The 21,341-nt window shown below is 59.1% G+C and overlaps 1 protein-coding gene and 1 non-coding gene across 2 annotated transcripts; one reads left to right on the top strand and one right to left on the bottom strand.

The window, feature by feature from the left end:
* Window positions 1-224: 224 nt before the first annotated feature.
* MED16 (mediator complex subunit 16) lies at window positions 225-18,598 on the top strand. The gene is given in 17 exon segments (XM_045542931.1): window positions 225-361; window positions 2,470-2,659; window positions 3,301-3,408; window positions 3,687-3,856; window positions 6,174-6,269; window positions 6,271-6,393; window positions 6,395-6,607; window positions 7,373-7,478; window positions 10,359-10,514; window positions 11,513-11,724; window positions 12,147-12,353; window positions 12,500-12,710; window positions 13,409-13,542; window positions 14,403-14,595; window positions 15,196-15,412; window positions 17,391-17,474; window positions 17,986-18,598. Coding segments are annotated over 16 exon segments (2,493 nt in total). The 5' UTR covers window positions 225-361; window positions 2,470-2,523; the 3' UTR covers window positions 18,113-18,598.
* On the bottom strand, window positions 14,872-14,979 carry LOC123631137. Its single transcript, XR_006733010.1, has one exon. It is a non-coding gene; the product is annotated as a U6 spliceosomal RNA (small nuclear RNA).
* Window positions 18,599-21,341: the final 2,743 nt, after the last annotated feature.

Genomic DNA, 21,341 nt, shown 5'->3' with positions numbered 1-21,341 from the left:
GTAAGGGCGAATTCCCATGGCGCGCTCGCGCCCCCCCCCCGACTTAATAGCCCATTCTTTGCAATATTATTGTGCCATATAGCGCGCCCCACGTACTTATAAACCGGGGTTGAGAAAGTGTCCATTGTTCTACCAAATATCGCTCTGGTGGCTGCTGGGAATTACTGGCTCATTAACATGTATGTAAATAACCCCGGATGCAGGGGCGGGGCCGGAGCCGCCGCCGTCCCAGAAGTCCCTGAAGAGCTGCGGCGCCGCGGAGGCGACTCGTTGGTCCCGGGGAAGATGGCGGCGCCGGGGCCGGGGCGTTAGTGCAGTGCGCACCGCGGACGCCCGCTCGGCCTGGCACACAGGCCGGCAGGTGAGCGGGGACGGCAGGGGTCCGGGGTCGGGGGCGGCCGGCCTGCGGACAGCGCGTGCGGCCTCCGGGAGCGCGGCGCCCGGAAGGCGTGCCCTGCGGGGGTCAGTGGGCGGGCCTGGAGCAAAGGGTGCTGGGTACGCGGCCCGGAGCATGTGGGGACAGGGCCCTGGGAGTGGGGCGGAAACTCGGGGGGAAGGCGGAGGCCGGGGGTGGGGTCGGGGAACTCGGGGGCGGGGCCTGGGCGGTGTATGGATTCCTTGGGGTGGGGCCTGGGGAGTGCATGGGGTCCCTGGGGCGGGGCCTGGAGAGTGTATGGGGTCCCTGAGGTGGGGCCTGAAGAGTGTACAAAGTCTCTGGGGCGGGGCCTGGGGACAGGTGGGGGGATAGGGGCGGGGCCTGGACAGTGTATGGGGTCCCTGGGGTTGAGCCTTAGAGTTTAAGGTGGGGCCAGAACTCACAGGGCGAATTGGGGGCGGGGTCTGGAAGGCAAAGGGGTGTCCAAGAAGGCAGGTAAAAGACTTTAACGGACTTGTGGGCAGACCTTGAGGAAGTTGGGGGGGCGTGGGTAGGTAGTTAAGAAAAATGGGGTTGATGGTAATTCATTCTCACTGAGCTTTTGTCACGGTGAAGGGAAACGTCTGCACCGAGGAAATCTTCACCGCTCTTGGTGCTGGCTGTCACCCTGGGCCGCAGGCCAAACCCCGGGGCTCCCCCCAGCATCTCTGCCCTCTTGCATATTCCAGGCTGTTCCTTCAGAAGAGACCCTAACAAAGTTTCCCCTGCAGTGAGCTAAGATCGTGCCACTGCTCCCCAGCCTGGGTGACAGAGCAAGACCCCATATCTAAAAACCATAAACATTTTTTTTAAAAGATAAAAAAGCTGGGCCTGGGTTGTGGCCCACCTTTGTGGTCCCTGCTGCTGTGGAGGCTGAGGCAGGAGGATCACCTGAACTCGGTTCAAGGCTCCAGTGAGCTATAATTGTGCTATGGTGGCACCACCGTGCTCCAGCCTGGGTGACAGGGCAAGACCCTGTCTCTTCAAAAAAAAAAAAAAATTTCTACAAGGCCTTTTAAAGTTGAAAAAAAAAACTGTAAATCAATACATGGAGGTTATACATCGGTGTGGCCCAAAAATGTGGGTATCTTGAAGTAGAAGTGGGAGCTTATAGGTTTTAGGTGGGCTCGGAGATTCTTTGATTAGCAATTAATTGGTTAGGAAGCAAGGCCTCTTGAAAAGGAGCGTTAAGGTGTGTGTGACTTTCCAGATCCCTTGGGTAAAATTCAGAACAAAGATCAAGCCTCGGTTTCCCCTTATCTGTATTTTCCACCTGGTGGGGATTTCTGAAAAATGACTCGAGGACATAGATTGAGATGTTATCTCTTATTTTCCACAGGGCAGCGGTCCCCAACCTTTTAGGCACCAGGGGCCGGTTTCGTAGAAGGCAATTTTACCACTGACCTGTGTGAGGGGGGGTGGTTTCAGGATGATTCAAGCCCATTACATTTATCCTGCAGTCAGTCCTCTCTGCTGGGGAGAATCTGTATTTGCAGCCGCTCTCCAGCACTGGCATCACTGCCTAAGCTCACCTCCTGCTGTGAGGCCCAGTCCTAACAGGCCACGGACAGGTAACTGTTGGGCGTCCCTCTTGGGGGGGGGGGGTTGAGGACGGCGGCCATAGGGAACTAAAACACCTGGGGACTCTGGCGTGCTTGGAGACTATTATTATTATCAGGTGGTTAATTGAATTTTTAAGGCTAGCCAAGAGCAGGGAATATTCCTGGAAGGGAGTCACGATTTTCATTTCCATACTTGGGTCCTGGTTGGGCGGAAGCCCTCCCCTCCTGCCCCCAACTCCTGCCTCTCCTCCCAGGACTGTAAGGGGTGTCCCTGCTCCGAGCCTTCACAGAGCTCCCACCTTGTGGGCCACAAGGCCCAAGACCACCCGGTGCTTTCCTGCTCCCCACCCCCCTTCCGCCTGGGACAGCCCAGGCACCATCTGGCCTCCAGGCCTTCAAGCTGGCTGTTCCTTCCTGGAGTCCCGCCCCCAGCACCTGCAGGCTCGCGGTCAACACAGTTGGCTAGCCAGACTCCTGCCCCCTGCCCCCCAGCAGGAGCCGGCGCCATCCCCAGAGTGGTACGACCCGGGGTCTACGGCAGGTGGGATGATGGACCTGGCCTACGTGTGCGAGTGGGAGAAGTGGCCCAAGAGCACTCACTGCCCGTCCGTGCCTCTGGCCTGCGCCTGGTCCTGCCGCAACCTCATCGCCTTCACCACGGACCTGCGCAGTGATGACCAGGGTGTGCCGCCTGCCCCGCCCACCACGCACGCATGGGAGTCCCCGGGAATGCTTGCCTGCGCTGGCCCTCATTCCTCACTTGGGGTGTCGCAGAGCCCTGAGCTCGCCAGGGTGCAGAGGGTGGATTTGGTGCCCGGAAGCCAGGTGCCAAGGAGACACTGGGGTCCCCTGTACTGATTGCATGGGGTTTCGGTGGGTGGCCGGCTAAGGCTGTCAGAGGCTCCTGCCCCAGTTCCAGACTGTACCTGTCACTGTTTGGCTTTTGAAAGCCCCTGAGGTTCAGGCTGAGCCTGTCTCTTGAGTAATGTGCGCTTATTAGGGAAATTATAAAACCACAGAAAATTAGGATAATTTGTTATCTTCTGTGGAGAGACACCCCACTGCATTTTGGGGTCATTTTCTTCCAATTTGTTTTTTGTGTGTCCTTTTGAAGACATGGTTGTAGCCACGCTGGCAGCTGTTCACAGCCTGTGCCACCCTCCCCTGGGGAGACAGACTGTTCTGTAGCTGTCTCGTGGCCATCACTGTAGCTAGCTCAGCAGCCTCCCCAATGGGTGGGACATGCACTGGTTTCCTCTACCAAGCCTGCCTGGCATCATGGCCGCGGTGCCAGGTCGAGCTGACCATGCCCCATCCCCGCAGACCTGACCCGCGTGATTCACATCCTGGACACGGAGCACCCCTGGGACCTGCACTCTGTTGCCTCGGAGCACAGCGAGGCCATCACCTGTCTTGAGTGGGACCAGTCAGGTGAGGGCCGGCCAGGTCCCACAGGGAGCCAATGTGCACCGTTGGGTTGACGATTGTCACCACAGTCCTTGGCCTGTGACTTTGCAGCCCCCGCCTCCTCCCACAGGGCCTTGAGGGCTCCTGTTCTGTGTGTCCAGAGCCGTCTCTGGAGCGTGTGTGGTCCTCCCTGCTTTCTGCCTTTGCCTGGGCTATGGCCTCTCCCCGCACTGGGCTCCTCCCCGGCCCCTGGACAGTCTGCCCGTCAGTGGAGGGTTTGCGATGCCGTTTATCACCCGCAGGCTCCCGGCTTCTGTCAGCGGATGCTGATGGGCAGATCAAGTGCTGGAGCATGGCGGACCACCTGGCCAACAGCTGGGAGAGCTCGGTGGGCAGCCTGGTGGAGGGGGACCCCATTGTGGCCCTGTCCTGGCTGCACAACGGGGTGAAGCTGGCATTGCACGTGGAGAAGGTGGGTGTCCTGCCTGAGTGAGCAGGTGAGATGGGGGAGACTACGTCACTCTGCCCATCCACCTGCCATCCTGTCTCTTCTCCCACCACCAACATCCTCTTGTGTCTTAAGCCTTGGGCATGGCCCACCATACAATCAGGCTGTCACTTAGCACCTGTGTTTTCAGTGGGCTTCCCGTTTAACTGCGGTTACTGTCTTCAGTGAGTCATTTGTTTAACTGGTGGCTGCTGTCCTCAATGAGCCACCTATTTTTTTTCTTTTTTTCCTTCACTATTTGTGAAGGGCTTAAAATCGTGGAGCCACCTATTTAAATAATGGCTGCTGTCCTCAGAACCAACCTACCCTTTGATTCAGTGACATCCAGAACTCCTCTCTCTATACCCTGTGACTCAGCGCGGCATCACAGTTGAGAGTGGGAGAGGCCAGGGCCAGAGGCACCTGAGTTCAAACCCTGACTTCACGCCCCGCTGGCGTTAGTTCCTGTATCAAAGGTGGGGTCACCATGAGATCCCAGGAGAAGGCGTGGCCTTCTATTCCTCATCCCATGGGCAGGCCTCCCAGACTGTGCTCCCCACACTGCAGGCCTGGTCGGTCTTTTTTTGGGGTGTTTTTGGTAACAGCTTTATTGAGATAGAATTTGCAGACCGTGGGCCTCCCCCATTTAGAGTGTGGAGTCTAGTGGGTTTTAGTGTATTCCCAGGGTTGTGCAGCCGCCACCCTAGAACATTCTCAGCACCCCAAAAAGCACCATCCCCATTGGCCATCACCTCATCCCCTTCCCCAGCAACCAGGAATCTACTTGCCACCCCTGGGTTTGCCTGTTCCGGACATTTTACATAAATGGAGTCTCATGTTATGTGTCCTTCTGCGAATTGCTTCTCTCACTGAGCACGATGTCCTCAAGGATTGTCCGTGCTGTAGCCTGTGTCAGCATTTCATTTTCTTAATGACCAAATACGTTTGTTTTTATTTAGTTTATTTCGGTAGATTGAGGGGGTACAAGTTGAATCCTGGTACGTGCATATATCGTAAAGTGATGGACCCTGGGCTTTGGTGTACCTGTCACCAGCATAGTGTATGTTGTACCCTTGGGAAATTTTTCATCCCTCTCCCCTCCTCCTCTCACCTTTCTGAGTCTCCAACATCCATCATACAAGGACTCGAGTGTCTATTCTTATGCTGGGTTCTGGAGAATTCCGTGTGACAGGTGTGTCAAGGTTGCCACCAGCGTTTCTCTTCTGGGAGATTATATAGGTGCTTCCAGTTCTTTGGTTCCGACATTGCCACAGGGACCACCCCGGTGCCAGCATGCCCACGCCCTCGCGGCTGGAGGTTCCGGGGCTCTGCCCTCCCTGGACATCTGGTCTTGTACCGTGGCGGCCCAGGAATCTGCATTTTGTCCCAGTTCACTTGAGGGAGGGGGCGCAGGTGCTCCTTAGGCTACACAGAGAAACCCAGTTAAGCCTCCAACTTGGCGCCATGTTCACAATTGAACACTGCGGTGGAAGTGTCGTGCTGAGGGAAAGAAGCCAGACACAGAGGCCACACTTGTTGCGTGGTTCTGTTCAGGTGAAATTCTAGGAAAGGCAGAATTAGTGACAGAAATCCTGTTGGTGATTGCCAGGGATTGGGGTGTGTTAGGAGCAGCTGACTGCCAAGGGTGCCCCTTTGAGGGGGTAGAAATGGTCCAAACCTGATAGCTGCAGTTTTCCACGATGGCATATTTGAGACTCATGCTTAAAAAAGGGTGTTGTCTTATGCAAATTATGACTTAATAAATCCAGTTTGAAAACCTAGGACACGAACAGCTGCAGCAGCTAGTACTGTACCTCAGGGTGGGTCAAACACGGCCCCCACCCGTTTTTGCAAATGAAGTTTATTTGCACAGAGCTATACTCACTTGTTTGTGTACCGTGTGTGGCAGCTTCTGCAAGGCAGAGACAGAACTGAGTAGTCACAACAGGGATGACCTGGCTGCCAAAACTGAAAATTCCAAGGGTCTGGCCCTTTATAGAAAGAGGTTGTGATTCCTGTTCTACATATGTTCACCCATTTAAACATCCTTCTGTCCTCTGAAGTGGAGATATCATTTGTTCCATCTTACAGATGAGAAGACTGAGGGTCAGAGAAGCCTACTTCACACAGTGCTCAAGTGGTGGAGGCAGGATTTGAACTCAGATCCGCGCTCTCCTCACTTCTGCCAAATTGTTCCTCTCTGTGGGTGTTTCTGTGGGTGCAGCTTCCCGAGGGGGCTTGTCAAGTTACAAAAGGCAGACCCCAAAAGGCTGAGCAGGCCCCTTGCTCCCCTCCCCCGCAGTCAGGTGCCTCCAGCTTTGGCGAGAAGTTTTCCCGGGTCAAGTTCTCGCCGTCCCTCACGCTGTTCGGGGGCAAGCCCATGGAGGGCTGGATCGCGGGTGACAGTCAGCGGCCTGGTCACTGTGTCGCTGCTCAAGCCCAGCGGGCAGGTGCTGACATCGACCGAGAGCCTGTGCCGGCTGCGCGGCCGTGTTGCCCTGGCGGACATCGCCTTCACGGGCGGGTGGCAACATCGTGGTGGCCACGGCGGATGGCAGCAGCGCCTCACCCGTGCAGTTCTACAAGGTGTGTGTGAGTGTGGTCAGCGAGAAGTGCCGCATAGACACTGAGATCCTGCCCTCACTCTTCATGCGCTGCACGACCGACCCCAACCGCAAGGACAAGTTCCCTGCCATCACCCACCTCAAGTTCCTGGCCCGAGACATGTCCGAGCAGGTGAGCCTGGGGGCAGGGCAGGGCCACTGCAGCGAACCACGCAGATTTGGTGGCTTAAGATAAAACATTTATTGTTTGAGAGTCCTGGGGGCCAGAGCCTGACATGGTCCTAAGTGGGCTGACGTCAAGATGTGGCAGGGCCCGCCCCTCCTGGGGGCTCCAGGGGAGAACCCACCTCCCGCCTTTCCCAGCATCTAGCGGCAGCCCGTGTCCCTCGGCTCGGGCCCTCCCTCCCCCTTCAGAGCCAGCAGCGCAGCTTTTCCCAGTCTCTCTGCCTCCAACCCCCCTGCCTCCTCATAGGAGGACCCTGTGCTGACACTGGGTCCCTAGGTCATCCAGGGTGACTTCCTGTCCCAAGGTCCTTAATCCCATCAGCAAAGCTCGTTCTGCCACTTGAGGTGACACATCCACAGGTCCCAGGATGAGGACAGGGATCACTTTAGGGAGTTGTTCAGCTGAGCACACCAGGTCACTGGCTTCCCGATGTCATGAATCAATAAGGCCCCAAACTTCTCGAAGCCCCAACGTGTTTGCCTCGGTCCTCTCTCTGCTTTGTGGCAGGGAGGTGCCATGGGGGTGACATCTGCTGTTCCTGTGCAGCTCTCTTGAAAGGTGGTGCGGCAGGTAGGGGGAGTGGACTGTGGGCACAACGGCCCTGCGAGGCGGATGCCGTGTGAGCCCCGATTGCCAGCCGGGAGTCAGGCCCACAGGTGATGTGTTGCCTGGGGTCCCGAGCCTCACCGCGCTCCCACCCCATCCTGCCAGGTGCTCCTGTGCGCGTCCAGCCAGACAAGCAGCATTGTAGAGTGCTGGTCCCTTCGGAAGGAGGGGCTCCCCGTGAACAACATCTTCCAGCAAATCTCTCCCGTGGGTGAGTCTCCCTCCTCGGGGGCTGCCCTCCTGGGCACTTGGTTCTAATTCACTGAGCTCTGCGGCCGTCCCACATGCCTCAAACATGTTGACTTGTTCCGTCTTCTTCACACCATACTGCGGGGGTGCTGGTATTATTCCTGCCCTGTGGGGGAAACTGAGACTCAGAGGGGCGGAGTCCCTCACCCACAGTCACCCAGCAGGGATGGTGTGTCTGGTTGAGGAAAATGCAAGTGCAAAGGTCCTGGGGTACGAGGTCTATGAGGTGAAACAGGCTGGGGAGGGGGGCAGGTGGTGGGCAGGGCTGCGATTGTGCATGGAAGCCTCCAGAAACTTGGTTCAGAGTGAGCAAGGCTCTGCCAGGAACATGCACCCCCAGGCCCGTCTCTCCTACAGCATCTTCCGAGCCCCCCCCCCCCGCCGAGCCTCTATCTGCCCGGCTGCCCCCCATCCTCACCCACAGAGCCCTGCACAGCCAGGACCCCGTACCAAGACCCCCCCTGCCCCCCAACACAAACCCTGGGGTGGGGCAAAGTGGAGATGCCCACCTGGAGTGACTGGGAAAGCCAGAAAAGTCCCTGATTTTCAACCCGGAATCGAGATCATGGGGCCGCCCACCGCCCGCCTGGCTTTCAGTCCTCCGCCCTGGAGAAGGGCGATGTTTCCCGGCAGATGAGAGCTCAAGCATTTTGCCGGTTAGCGCTAATGGGCCCTGGAGTGGTCCGGCTTTGGGCCGGTGCTAATCAGAACCCGCTAATGAAACCATGTCAAGAGGCCCTGCAGGGCGGTTACATAAACGGCCCATTGTGGCCTTTGGAGTAATTAAATATGAAGACAGTCACTGCTGCCCCTCCTGGCAGGCCCCACAGCATGAGTCACCAGGCAGTGTGGGCTCCGTTAGCTCATCTGACAGCACCAGCACTACCCCTCAAGGCAGGCCAGTCCAGGTTTGCATTGGGACGTCTGTCCAGCCCAGATGGTGACCAGCCCCAGGGCCAGCTGTGGGCCTTGGCACTGCCGCTGCCTGGGCTTTTTCTGCATCCCTCATCTGCGGAGTAGCCTGTGGGGCCCCTGTGGCCGGGGTGCTGACTTCTGCGTGCAGTCCAGCTCTGTGCCGCTCTGGCTGCCCAGGCCCAGGCGGACGGCCCCAGGCTGCTCCAATGTCTAAGCCACCTGCTCCCTTGCCCTGGCCCCAGGCCCTTCCCTCTCTTCCATCCTATCTGTGGGCAATTGTTTACCAGCTGCAGCTGGTGTGGCCCCAGCCCCTCGCCAGGCTCTGGTGCTCCTCCTCTAACCGTCCTCCACACAGCAGCCCCAGGAGCTTGCCACAAGTGAGACCGCGTCTCACGCACACGGTGGCCTCCCACCACCCCGATAAAATCCCACATCCCTAAGGCAGCTCCAGGGACCTGGACGTGGCCTGCCCTGAGCTCAGTGCTCCCCTCCGCCCTGCGTTCCAACCTCACCAGGCTGCATGGCCCAACTACCTCTGCCACACTGTCCTCTGCCACACTGTCCCCTTCTGCTACACCATCCACCGCTGCCACACTGTCCCCTTCTGCCACACCAGCCACCTCTGCCACACTGTCCTCCTCTGCCACCACCATCCCTGCCTGGCCAGGCCTCCCTGCTCCCTGCCTGGCGGCAGGGCCCTCCTCCACCCCTCAGCACTTGCCACAGCCTGGCCTGTGGTCAGGGGTTGCCCGGCCCAGGGCAGATGTGCAGGGGTTCAGAGCCCAGCTCTCCTTCACCAGCCAGGTGGACCCAGGCAAGCGACTCAGCCTCTCCCCGCCTCAAGCCCCTGCATGTGCTGTTGCAGCACCTGCGTCACCCAGCGCTGGCACTTATTGTTCCATGTGTTCCACGCGAGAGACTACACCCCACGCGGGGAGACTGCCCCTTTCCACTCTGTGACCTCTGGCAGTCCCAGCCACTTTTCCAGGCCTCAGTTTCCCCTGGGGAACGATGTTTGCCAGACTCCCTTGCTGGGCTGGGAGCAGATCTGAAAGAGATCAAGGCTTTATAACTGTGATGACAAAGATCTCAGGATGACATGGGTGGCATAGAGGAACCGTGTCACAGTCAGCTTTCACCGTGTAACAGACCAGCCCCAAGCTGAGCGGCTCAAACCAACAATCCTCCGTTGTCTCTGTGGCAGGGCTGCCACAGTCGCAGGTCACCCCATTCTCCTCCACGTGGCCTTATGTGCCCCAGTGGGCACCTCGGGCTGGCCTCAGTGTCCCGAGTGCAGCGAGAGAGCCGGCCTCCCGCACACGCCCCTGAGCCTCAGTTAGAGCACATGTGCCAGTGTCTGTGGCAAGTCCAGTTCCTGGAAATCGACTCTGCCTGAGTTGGGAAGAGCTGCTCATCACCCAGAGGGCAGCGGGGCGGGGAGGGGTGGACCTGGGCCGGTCCACAGTCCTGCATAGCCTTGCTGGGTGGGGAGAGCCAGGGTCCCACCCAGGACTTCCGGACACTGAGGAACAGAAAACCCGACTGAGGTCCGAAGGGACTGTTGGAGTTTGTGCAGCTGCAAGGCCTGGGGGGTGCGATACTTCACCCCGCTGTGTTGGCTGCCACACCATCCCCCTGGCATCACTGCCAGCCACACTCTCCTGGTCTCCATAAAGTCCCAGGACTGCATGCTATTTGTCCGCCCCAGCTCACATGCCCATCCCTGAACCAATCAGCTGGTGGGGCCTGAAGTGCTCTGATTGGCCAGGCCTAGGTCTTACTAGGTTGAGAGCAGGGATGGTCTGGACCCCAGAGAAGGGGGCTCTGGGTGGACATGATTCCTGCAGCCCCCAGAGGGCTCACTGGTTCCTTTTCAGTCTCATCTTCCCCCATTGCCACACCGTCTCTCTGCCCTCTGATTTTGCAGTTGGTGACAAACAGCCTATGATTCTCAAGTGGCGGATCCTGTCAGCCACCAATGACCTGGACCGTGTGTCAGCCGTGGCGCTGCCCAAGTTGCCCATCTCACTCACCAACACCGACCTCAAGGTGGCCAGCGACACCCAGTTCTACCCCGGCCTCGGTAAGGCTGAGCCCAGGAGCAGCGTGTGCAGCCCCTCAGGTCCGGCCAGGGAAGGCAGGCTCCAAGGCAGGCTTTGGGGCCATGGAGCTCGGCCTCTGGAGGCTCCTCACAAGGAGGCAGGCCCCTGCCTTCAGGGTTGATGAGGTCAGAGGGCTGCGAGGCTGGCTCACAAAAACCTATGCTCTTTAATATGTAAAGAGCTGTTGCAAATAAATAAGAGAGGACTTGGGGGCAACATACCTTTCCAGGCAGGCAGCACCTCTCTTCCCCACTATTCTAGCAACTACAGTGTTGGTCCTGGGTCCAAATCCGGGGTGTCCGTGTCCCTGAGTGGGTCAGGCGTGCCCTCCCATGCTGAGCCTCAGTCTTCCCAGCTCGGGCCCTTCCCTTCCCAGCTCTTGTTCTCCTCCAGTTTCCTGGAAGGAACATTTATCAAAATCCATGCTGGGCTCAGGGCCTCTTACTTTAAACCTGCTGGGAGACAGAAGTGGGTGGGAAACTCTGTTCTCCATTCTCTTTTTACCTGCAGGGGCCCCCTTAATCTGCTCTGTCCGCGAGCTTGTGGGTTCTGGAACCCACCTGCCTTACGTGGTGACTGTTGGCAGGTTATTTGGTTTCCTTGAGACAACTGAAGTCTTGCCAACAGTGGGCCCCAGCCATGCTGCCCTGAGGGTACCTGCTATGGGGCTCCAGGAGGCCCTGAGCCTGGGTCCTCTCCCCCGTGTCTCCCTGGAGGGTGCGTGTCAGCCAAGGTTTAGTCCCGGCTGCGAGGGGCCGTGGGAGATGTGTCTTGAGGTGGATGACCTCCTGCTTCCCTGACTTGGGAGCCCGTCACTAAAGAAAGAGCAGGGAGCAGCTGGGGGGCATGGGCTGGACACCTGAGCGGAGGACTCGCACCCCCACCTCAGACGGGGAGCCTCTGCTCAGGGTCAGCAGCCGCAGGCGAGCGTATCCTAGGCCTTGCCCACACCTGAGCCCATGCCTGTGCCCTGCTGCAGGGCTGGCCTTGGCCTTCCATGACGGCAGCGTCCACATCGTGCACCGGCTTTCGCTGCAGACCATGGCTGTGTTCTATAGCTCTGCGGCCCCGCGGCCAGTGGACGAGCCGGCCATCAAGCGGCCTCGGACCGCAGGTCCCGCCGTCCACTTTAAGGCCATGCAGCTCTCCTGGACCTCTCTGGCCCTCGTGGGCATCGACAACTATGGGAAGGTAAGCCCATTTCAGTCACAGGTTCAGCTCCTCTTTGTAGAGACCCCACGGCCCCTGAACGTGGCTATGTGCCCACCACCCCAAATGCACCCTGCAGACTCAGGGAGGCCTTTGAAGCCATTTTAGGGAGCACTCCTTTTGCACACGGCTCCCAAGAGCCTTGTTTAATGCGTACCACCTGCCAGGCTCTGCCGAGCGCCCTGCACGCACCCAGACTCAACTCCTTAGACAACCCACTTGACCGACGAGTACAAGGCCCAGAGGGAGTGCCAGGTGCCCGGCACCACACAGCTCCCGAGTGCCCATGGACTCTGGCCCTGCCCCAGTCCATCCCGAGACCCAGGTGGCCCGGGGCACCCCTTACCCTCCCTGCTGGCACCCAGGTCTGTCTCACCTGGTGCTGGTCTTCCCCAACCCGGCAGCTGAGCATGCTCCGCATCTCGCCCTCCATGGGCCACACACTGGACGTCAACCTGGCGCTGCGGCACCTGCTCTTCCTGCTCGAGTACTGCATGGTGACCGGCTACGACTGGTGGGACATCCTGCTGCACGTGCAGCCCAGCATGGTGCAGAGCCTGGTGGAAAAGCTGCATGAGGAATACACGCGCCAGAACGCGGCCCTGCAGCAGGTGAGGGGGGTCTATGTGCAGCAGGTGATGCACAGGTGGGGTGGTCGGTCTGCAGCAGGTATTCCCTGACCTGCGGCATGTATGGATGAGTGTGGGTGTCCCCCCCGGCGTGGCCTGGCCTCCTCCTCATGCCGACTGCCCTGCAGGTGCTGTCCACCCGGATCCTGGCCATGAAGGCCTCACTGTGCTGGCTGTCGCCCTGCACAGTGGCTCGCGTGTGCGACTACCACACCAAGCTCTTCCTCATCGCCATCAGCTCCACCCTCAAGTCCCTACTGCGTCCACACTTCCTCAACACACCCGACAAGAGTCCCGGCGACCGGCTGACCGAGATCTGTGCCAAGATCACGGACGTCGGTGGGTCCTGGCCCCAGGAGAGCCCCTGTGGGCTGCGCTGGGCGGGGGTCTCCTGCTCCTGTTTCCCATCCATGAAAGTGATCTAGGTTCACAGTGGAAAATTCGGGCCAAACACAGGGATAGGTACAGGCAGAAGGTGCCCCGTGAGAAAAACGGCCAGACCACTCCCTGACCACGTGCCTTAGAAGGCAGATGCTGGGGCAGAGCAATGGCCACGTGAGGGCCACGCCTCCTGACTTTTCCTTTAAAAACCTTAGTTTTTTTATGTTTTGAGTACACACGTGACTCTCCTAGTAGCTAAGCGCTGGGTGTACTTTCCTGGTTTTTGTAGGACTGTCCTGAATTCTGTCCAGGTCTCTGTTGGGTGTCTGACAGGTGCCAGGCTTGGGTGGGGTGGTTACAACCACAGTGGGTGTCAGTGAGTGTTCACCGGAGGGGCTGGGGCTGAGTAATGGTGTCCCCGCCAGAGGGACCTGCCTGTGCTCAGGCAGGTGGACACCTGGCTCCTCTCCACCCGGCCCCTGCCTCGAGGCCCTGCCCTGCTGTCCCCTGCTCACTCATTCCCTGGATCAGTGTGGGGCCCCCTCTGGGCCCCAGTGTGTGGTGGGTGCTTAGTTGGTGCAGGTTTAAGGACCAAGGGGTGCAGAGCCCCAGGCGCCCTTGTGTGCCAGCCAGCCCCTGACCCCATCTGCTTGCAGACATTGACAAGGTCATGATCAACCTCAAGACGGAGGAGTTTGTTCTGGACATGAACACACTGCAGGCACTGCAGCAGCTCCTGCAGTGGGTGGGTGACTTCGTGCTCTACCTGCTGGCCAGCCTGCCCAACCAGGTGCGTGCTGCCCTGTCCTGTGGCTGTCTGTCCCGGCCTTGGAGCCCCACCCACCACAAAGGCCCACCCCTGACCTGTCCCACCCCTTGCAGTGGGGCCCCACCTCCAGCCCCACCCTTCCTTGAAGCCCCACCTCCTGCCCCGCCCCTCATCAAAGCCCTGCCCCTATCTATTCCCCAGGGGTCTTCTTACGTCTTTTTCTGGACCCCATTTTCAAAGCCCCACTTCTTTGGGCCCCTTCTCACCCAGGGCCTCCTCCCCGCCTTCACCCCTGCTCACTGTCCCTGGGTGGTCCCGGCTTTGAAATCACTGGCTTGTCACATGGACAGCTTCTCCCTCCACCCTCCTATCCAGGCTTGCCAGAGGCGGGGGGGGGGGGGGGGGGGGGGGGGGGGGGGGGGGGGGACACACTCCACCCTCCCTGCCCCCAGGCCTGTGGATCCTACCCACATGGCCCAGCAGGGAACAGGTTTAAGTCCCCTTCCCCGCTATATGGCGTGTAGGCAGCCAGGGGTCCCGGGCTTGGGGCCATTCCCTCCGGTTCCCAGCACAGTCCACCACGTGCTTTGGTCGCAGGTGTGCAGAATTCCAGCCTGCAGTGTCAGTGTTGCTCCATCTGCCATCTGGGGGAGGGAGGGGACTTGCTCCTCTGTCCTTGGGGCTGGGGATGCTCTGGCTGGTGCCTGCCTCTGCCCACCCTGTGCCAGGGCTCCCCCCATGTGACAGGCATAGATGTCTCATGCTGCCCGTCACCCCCAGGTTAGGGGGTTCCACTGACCCCCAAGAAACTCTGCATCCCTCATCCCCCTGCTGTCCCGCTGTCCCAGGAGGCTACACACACTGAGTGCCTCTCCCTGCAGGGCTCTCCGCTGCGGCCGGGGCACAGCTTCCTGCGGGACGGCACCTCCCTGGGCGTGCTGCGGGAGCTGATGGTCGTCATCCGCATCTGGGGCCTGCTGAAGCCCAGCTGCCTGCCCGTGTACACGGCCACCTCGGACACCCAGGACAGCATGTCCCTGCTCTTCCGGCTGCTCACCAAGCTCTGGATCTGCTGTGAGACACTGCCCTCTGCCCCATCTCCCCACCAAAACACAAGCCCTGGCTGAGCGTCCCCCCCCCCCCCCGCTCCCCCACCAGAATATAAGCTCTGTTATGCTCTCTGCCGTTTCCTCAGCGCCCAGCACAGGCCCAGGCCTGCTGTGGGTGCTTTTTGGATGTCAGTGGTTATTGGGCACCTGTTGGCTAGTCTTGTACATTTCTCAGGGGCCAAGCTCTGTCATTCTTGCATCCCATTTCTGGGAAGGGCACTCAGTGGATATATATATATTTTTTAACATGGAACGCTTCACGAATTTGTGTGTCATCCTTGCACAGGGGCCATTGCTAACCTTCTCTGTATCGTTCCAATTTTAGTATGTGTGCTGCTAAAGCGAGCACTCAGTGGATATTTTTAAAATGGATGAGCAGGTCCTGTTTTACAGAAGAGGTGACCATGCCCAGAGAGGGGAAAACAGCTCCCTGGGGTCACCCAGCAAGACAGGGCAGAGCCAGGGCCCTGACCGGTAGCTCTGTGAGCCCCAGGAGGCAGCAGTGCGTCCTGGGCAGTGCCCTGGGCAGGGATGCTGAGCACACTGCCCTCACTGTGTCCCGCAGGCCGCGACGAGGGCCCGGCAAGCGAGCCGGACGAGGCCCTGGTGGACGAGTGCTGCCTGCTGCCCAGCCAGCTGCTCATCCCCAGCCTGGACTGGCTGCCCGTCAGCGACGGCCTAGTCAGCCGCCTGCAGCCCAAGCAGCCCCTGCGCCTGCACTTCGGCAAGGCGCCCACGCTACCGGGCAGTGCCACCAGCTTACAGCTCGACGGCCTCATCAGGTGCGTACCCCTCTCTGCCTCGGGGCTTCTGCATGGCTGTTTCCTTCTGGAAAGTTCTCCCCAACACCTGCACGGCTCCCTCCTTCATACTTCAGGGCCTTTGTACTTGCTGCGCCTGCTCCTTCCTTCTGGGCTCACCCTAGATGCGTCCTTTGCTCATTGACCCACCCCCACCCCAGGACCTGCCACTTCCTTTCATCCTCCCAGTTTGGTTTTTCCTGATTTGAGCTCTCAACCTCCCTGCACAGGGCACCCCTGCCCTCCGGCTGACCTTAGTCTCTGGCCCCGCCATACATCCCACTGTTGGTGTAGAGTCCCCAGCATGGCCCAGGGCTCCCGGTGAACAAAGACGCTTCTTCAGGGCTTTGAGGTCACTTCCCAGGGCCAGTCAAGGGCCGGCCCTTCTCCGTGCAGGGTTTGGACAACCCAGGCCTGCTGAGCTAACCCTTACTGCATGGTGGCATTGCAGTGTGGTGGGACCTTTGTCACCCCCACTTTATAAGGTCACACAGCCAGGGAGTGCCCAGGCCACCATTTGAACCCAGGGCCCGTAAGACCCCACCTCCATCGCAGATACTCACTTCGTGAAGAAACAAGAAACACACGTGAATTCCCTAAGTAGCTGATGACTTTGGTTGGAATCTTAGATGTCACAGATGAGCAGAAGGAAGACAATGAGTCCCTGCAGCCCCAGCTCCAGGGAGGCTGCTCCAAGCACCTGGCTCCCGGAGCTTCCGGCATTTTCTTTCTGGTGCTCATGGTGGGAGGAGCCATCTGATGAACCACAAGCTTGGGTCTGGGTTTCAGGAAAAGGCTTTATGAAAAGAGGGACGGTCATATGGGAGGTTTTAAACCTTTTGTTTTGGAGAAATTTGAACATGTTTAGTCAGAGCAGAAAGAGCAGAACGAACTGGCCCGCCCGCCCGCGGCAGCTTTTGGAACCAGATTCCCAGCGGCCCAGAGGTCTTGGCACCTTCCAGGGCTGGGCGTGTCTCTGGCAGAGGCCATGTGGAGACGACACCCCCCGCCCAACCCTCACCCCCCACCCCGCCCCACGCGCATGCTCTGCTCGACCCCAGACGGAGGGTCGGGAGCGCCCTGGACTCGCGCACACGCCTTGGAGACCGCCGGGGTCAGTGTGGGGCCCGTGTGGGGCCCCGCCCTCTAATGCGCCTCCGTCTCGGCCCCACTGCGGGTCAGGTCCTGTTGGCTTTTCCCGGCACAGGCAGTGCTGCGGTAAGCGGCCTAGTGGCGTCACTCAGCACAGGCTGTAGTCCCCAAAGCACAAATCCCAAAGGCAGAGTGGCCAGGCCACCACCGGCACCATGGCCGTAGAGTTTGCTGCTGCAGAGGCTGGGCCAGTGCGTTCTGCCCCAGCCGTGGCGAGGGGCTGGGAACTCGAGCTCCTACCTGCCCACATTTGTATGTAGTTGTATATACCTGGTCTGTAGACAAAACTTTCCTGTTTCAAGGGTAACGGTGATGTCATCATTAGAATTATTAACTAAGGAAAAGGGAGGAAAGTATAAACCCCTCTGAATCCCTCCATGGGCTTCGTGACTTTCCAGCCTTTGGTTGGGCACAGAGCTATTATTTTACTTCATATCCCTATTATTTTTAATGAAATTGTTTTCACATCATTGTCACCGTAAACCTGGGATGTGCCTGCCACACTGTCACGAATTCTTTGGCTCCTCTGCGCACGTCATTCCCTGTCAGTCTATGTTCCGGAAGGCTCTGGGTACACAGGGCACCCCTACGTCAGGGGCATCTGGGTTTCACGGGCTTTCGCACACCTGGGAAAGCGCCGTCTCAGTGGCCTTGCGGCTCCTGCCTCGCCATTCACAGACGCCGGGGCCCGCATGTCGGCTGGCAGATTGTGCGACTAGGCACCACCTGCCTGTGGACAGACGCCGCTGCCCAAGCCTGGCTGCGCTGCCCCCAGGCCTCTCTCACACCCTCCCCTTTTGTCCTCCAGGGCGCCGGGCCAGCCCAAGATCGACCACTTGCGGAGGCTGCACCTGGGAGCCTACCCTACGGAGGAGTGCAAGGCCTGCACCAGGTGAGTGAGTGGGTCGCGGGGCGGCGCTCTCCTGGGCTGCTGAGAGATGACACCGGGTGGCCTTAGGAGGTCCTGCAAGTCTGTCCTGGGCTGTCAGATGGTGTCGGGGTCAAGTGACCGTACAGCTCACATAGCTCAGTAACCCAAGTGCAGAAAAAAAGCTACAGCTACCACGGTGCAGCAACATCGCCAAGCAGCTAGGTTCCAAAGTGTCCCCAGGAAACTGAGACCCAGAGCACCGTGTGACTCCCAGGGTTATGCTTCTAGAGAGTGGCCAAGCCAGGATTGGAGCCCCAACCACTCCATACAGTGCGGGGGGCACTCAAGCCAGGATCGAAGGATGTGGAGTGGTTAGCTGGCGTAGGCACAGGGAACAGCATTCCTGGTGGGTGGAACAGCATGTGTAAAGGCCCCGTAGCAGGTGGCAGCGTGGCACAGTGGGGAATAGGCTGGAGGGATGGCGGGGCAGAGGGAGGGCCACCCAGTACCCTGCCCACCACAATCTCTGCAGATGTGGCTGCGTCACCATGCTCAAGTCGCCCAACAGGACGACAGCCGTCAAGCAGTGGGAGCAGCGGTGGATCAAGAACTGCCTGTGCGGCGGGCTGTGGCGGCGGGTGCCCCTCAGCTACCCCTGACCCCAGGCTGCTATAAATGGATTTCCGGCCCATTCCATGGGACGCTGCCCTGGCTGGTGAGGGATCCCACACACGTGGACTCTCATTGGGTGCGTTAAAAAACAGCCGGTCTGGATGTGTGGCTGAAACCCAGGGGTCTCTAAAGGCTGTCGGGATGTGCATGGTGGGGCAGAGAGAGCCACGGGCAGGGGCCTCCGTGATTGGCTGCAGCAGGTGAGAAACGGCCCCGCCAGCCTTGGTGTTTGCCCATCGTGGGGCCGTGACCCACGTGCCCCCTCCCAGGACCCTCGGATCCCAAGGGACATGTCTGGATGCCCAGAGTCCTGGCTCAGAGGGTGCAGGACTGCTGGGTGTCCGAGCAGATACTTCAGGTGACTCTGCTGTGGGTTCCTGCCTCACTTGCCCCCCTGTACCTGTGCAGGGGTTTTGAACCTAGGTGAGCCCGGCTGGGAAGGGCAGGCCCAATAAACATTCCTCTGCACCCCAGGCCTCATGTCCCTGTCATCTGTGGCCCCCAGCAACCCTGGGCCCTCCCTGGCTTCACCCCTGCAGTCCTGGTCTCTGTGCCCAGTGGTGAGTCGTTCTCTTGCTCTGTCTTCAAGCTGCTCAACATTTATGGGGTGCCTAGTGTGTGCTGGGCCAAGGGGTGCCTGCAGTGAGTCAAGGTGATAGGACACAGCGGTCGCGCGGGTGGGAGGCCTTGTCCAGTGCATGTCTCTGGTGCCTCTGCCACGTCTGCTGCCGCTGCAGCCCCTCCCCCCTCCCTGGGCCCTCAGCCCCCAGCCCTGGGTTTCTGGCCAGCTCTGCCCTGTCCCCCAGGGGTCCTGCCTTCTGCTGCCAGCAAGCACTTCTGCCGATTATGTTCCACTCCCCGCTGGCCTCCGAGGCGGAAAGGCTGTGGTCAGACGCAGTGCCTGCCTGTTAAGTGATAATTGGTTCTCATTTTCATTGTGCAGGGCTCAGGGGAGGGCAGGCAGGGCAGGCGCCCCGCGGAGGGAAGTGCGGCTGCACACGAGTCTTGTGTCTTGCACTGGCTGTGCACGGCAGGAGCTCAGGAGCCCCATTACCTGGGCCGAGGGGCCCACCTGCCTGTGGCTGCAGACTTAGGTGTCGTCCGAGTCCCCATAGTTTCAGTTTCCTGCAGGGACTTGGGGCTGCTGGGCCTTTGGCTGGTGAGGTCTGGCCTCCTCCCAGCTGGCCGCCTACTGCCACCTACAGAAATGGCAGACCCTGCATTTTGGCACAGCCTAGGTGGGGTGACCAGGCCAGGCCGTCACTGCCTCCTGGATGGAGCCGCATGAGGTGTCTCCAGTGGGCTTGTAGCAGACCCATAAATGATGACATGGCTGTGCAAACCATCCATTCTAACTCAAAATGGGGGAACGTTGGTTCATGGGCAGTTCTGGGGAGTGGGCAGGTCAGAGTCCTGCACAGTAGGGTCCTCAGCTGAGGCCTGGACAAGCCCCCGCTGCCAGTCTGGCTCCTGACCACAGGCCGAGCATGAACCCAAGGGGCATCCATGCCATGGATGGCAGACCATGCCATTGCTGTCACAAGCTCTGTCCGGGAGCACCTGGCTCTTGGGGGCAGAGTGGGAGTGGGACACCCGCCGGAGTCACCTGCTAGAATATTCCTTGAAGGCCAAGAGGAGGCTGTGGGCCATTGTCCCCACATCGGGGCCCCACAACGTCCTGTCCTCATAGCCTCACAGTTCCCACCTCTGGGATCAACAACAGCACCACCTTCTAAACCATCTCCTCCGGAACCTTCAGCGGCCCCCACTGACCCCAGGATGGGGTAACAATGCCCGGGGAGTGTTGGAGCCTGATGGGCCAGGTCTCCCACTGGGACACAAACCCCACGCCCCACCCACTGCCCTGGGCCCCAGTGTTGGGCAGTGTGGCTGTTCCACTCTCCGGCCCGCTTATTCGCACCTGAGAACCATTGTACCTGTGGGAGACTCACGAGATGGCCATGCCAGGTCAAAGGGCGCCAAAGTGGCTCCTGAGTTTGAGCGCAGAAGCCCTCCCCACTCTGAGAGCTAAAAGGCAAATAGTATTTAAACGTCTCCTGCCAGCCCTTTGCCCAGACTGTGCCCCTGCCTGGGACCCCCCAGCCCTTTCTGTAGGACAGACCCACAGACCCCTCCCTGCCTTCCCCAGGCTGGATCTCCCTTCTCCCTCCTTGCCCCTGGCCCCCGCCCCACTCATCGCGCCCTGCTCTCGTGTAAGTATGTTCCACATACCACGTGGGATATACTGAGAAGAAGCATTTGTTGCTTATTTGCAAATCCTGTTTAACTGCACATACTCACTTGCTAAATCTGGTGATCCTTCCTGCCCCCCTCCCAGTGGGGTCATTTTGAAGCCACTCTCTGGCGTCATCATCGTTTCAGGAAATACTTGTGGAATGAATGAATCTTTAATGACTGAATTACCATTCATTTCCCCTCCAATTTAAATGTCCTAAGACTGTAAAAATTACACACGAAATTCATGAACACTGAGGACAACTCATGCCGGCCATCGACGGCTAAATGAATTGCGTTCCACATGATGGGACATTCACTGAGTTCCTGTGAGCCGCGCTAGGTCCAGGCTGCACGTGCTGTGCACAGCCCAGCGCCCGGCACACAGTGTGTGTTCAACAAATGCTTGTGTGTGAATGTGATTCCAAGGTGAACACTCCATAGTAAGAAAACGAAACCCAGGCACAGGTTCCAATTTCCATCTCCCCATTTCACCTCTCAGACCCTCAGTCTCTTTTTCAACAAAAGGGAGGTCATGAACCCATTCGTGGGCCAGGCTGACACCAGGCACCTAGTAGGTGCTGGGCCCCATGGCCCTTCCCCCAGGTAGGAGAAAGGGCACAGGCACAGGGCCTCAGGGTCTGGGTTCTGCCCCCCCTACTCTCGTCACCTTCCTCTTGGTGCTCAGAAAGGGCAGTGAGTCACTCAGGCCCCTCAGCAGGTGCAGCTGCTCTGGGCAGTCACAAACCTTCCTCATCGAGTGAACCTGGCAGCACCTGGGGGTGGTTTCTGAACGCAGCCACTGCTGCTCTGGCTTAGGATCCAGGCTGTGTCCCAGAGCTTTTTCATGATCCCAGGAGAATCACCCAGCCCCTCCCAGCCTCGATTTCCTCGTCTGGGACGCAGGTCATAAGAACACAACTTCACAGGGTCTCTGTGTACCTAAATCTTAGCCCAGAGCAGAGTTTTGCACCCAGTGGG

This window comes from Lemur catta, chromosome 1 (assembly GCF_020740605.2).
Source record: "Lemur catta isolate mLemCat1 chromosome 1, mLemCat1.pri, whole genome shotgun sequence".
NCBI lineage: Eukaryota > Metazoa > Chordata > Mammalia > Primates > Lemuridae > Lemur > Lemur catta.
This window is presented reverse-complemented; position numbering and strand designations above follow the sequence as displayed.